This window comes from Austrofundulus limnaeus, unplaced genomic scaffold, assembly GCF_001266775.1.
Source record: "Austrofundulus limnaeus strain Quisiro unplaced genomic scaffold, Austrofundulus_limnaeus-1.0 Scaffold380, whole genome shotgun sequence".
Taxonomy (NCBI): Eukaryota; Metazoa; Chordata; class Actinopteri; order Cyprinodontiformes; family Rivulidae; genus Austrofundulus; species Austrofundulus limnaeus.
The window spans coordinates 356283-357725 of record NW_013952782.1 but is presented as its reverse complement, the minus strand read 5'-3'; the positions used below and the strand labels follow the sequence as shown (position 1 = coordinate 357725).

The 1443-nt window shown below is 46.8% G+C and overlaps 1 protein-coding gene across 1 annotated transcript in view; it reads left to right on the top strand.

Annotated features, from left to right (window-relative positions):
• The first annotated feature begins 166 nt into the window (after nucleotides 1-166).
• Nucleotides 167-1443, top strand: part of abhd12 (abhydrolase domain containing 12, lysophospholipase) — a 38786-nt gene continuing 37509 nt past the window's right edge. The window contains exon 1 of the mRNA XM_014023619.1: nucleotides 167-554. Coding sequence (XP_013879073.1) covers nucleotides 439-554 — 116 coding nt within the window. The 5' untranslated portion in view covers nucleotides 167-438. The remainder of the gene's footprint in view (nucleotides 555-1443) is intronic.

Sequence of the window (1443 nt, the reverse complement as noted above, 5' to 3'; positions counted from 1 at the left end):
TGTGTGTGTGTGTGTGTGTGTGTGTGTGTGTGTGTGTGTACTGTGATATTTATATATAACGATATAAAGACAATGTTATTTGGGACTGGTCAAAGTTTCCGAGCTGTACCTGAAGGCACCGCGTGTTTTCATGAACCGGTTTTGTTTTGGAACTCGTTGCTCCGACGCTTCCCTGGGGACCGTGGACGCAGCACGGAGGAGTCACGTGGTGTGAATACAGCGCTTTCATTGGCTGCCGCAGCCTGGACGTCTGATCAGCTGCTCTCTGCGGATATCTGCGTAAGTTCAGCGGGGACTGGGCTCCTGTCGTCCCCGGCCCTCGGTCAGCTGTCATCCGTCAGGCTCACGGCCTTCCCGCCGCTGTCAGGCCGGTGCTTCAGGCTCCTTACCTCGGTGCTTTTCCTCCGATTAAGTCGCCGTTTCTTCCGGTGTCCAGTGATGCGAAGGCGGACCTCCCTGACCGCGGAGAAGGACAGCGACCTGCAGCTGAAGCAGCACCCCGGCAGAGGAGCGTCTGGGCCGGCAGAGGAGCGGAACATGAAGCCGTTCAGGAGGTAAGACCCGGTGAGGTCCGGTTCAGGACAGGTGGCAGGTATCGATCTGCAGGACAAACAGGATCGATCTGACTCTGTCACAAGTCGGCTTTAAAACTGACTTCATTTTCAGAGATTTACATGTAAAAATACACAAAAATAAAGCAAGATGATTAAAATAAATTAATGAACATGAACTTTATGTTTCCCTGCCTGGCTCTGGCTGACTGGTCAGACTGGTTCTACAGAGAAAAACAGGTCGGACCAGAACCTGCAGGTCCAAGTGGARGACAGTTTTCTCTCAAACACACTTGAGTTTCTCATTTTAACATGAAAATATTCACTTGTTAGATGTTTTATAGCAGTGGTTTTTAAACCTTTTAGCTTCTGGCCCATAAAATAACATATTACTGCTTTACATCTGCAAACTGTGCTGATAAATCTGTTAAACACTGGCTTATTAATAACATTACAAACAAACAGTGTTGTATAAAGTACCTCACACTGATACCTGAGTAAAAGTACATGTGTCTTACCATAAAAATACTTTGGTAAAAGTAAAAGTTTTAAAGTATCTGATGTTTTTTGTACTTAAGTATCAAAAGAATCCTGATTGTTCTGGTTTGACTCCCTGTGTTTTACTTTGTGAAGGGTTTTTAACATATTTTAATGAAAAAGTCCGTGCTGTCAGGTTTTTACCRACTCATTGCACTCCTGATCCTGCTTTGCCTCCTGTTTCCTCAGCTATTTTAGATCATTTTGAACCTGTGTCCTTATCTGAGGTTTCTGAAATAGCCTTGAAGCTGAGGCCTTCACATTGTCCTGGTGACATCCGGAAGAGGAGGTCTTGGGCCTCTGTCCCTGGGTGGGTCTCGGGGAGCGGGGGAGCCTACTGGGACCAGTGGGGGAG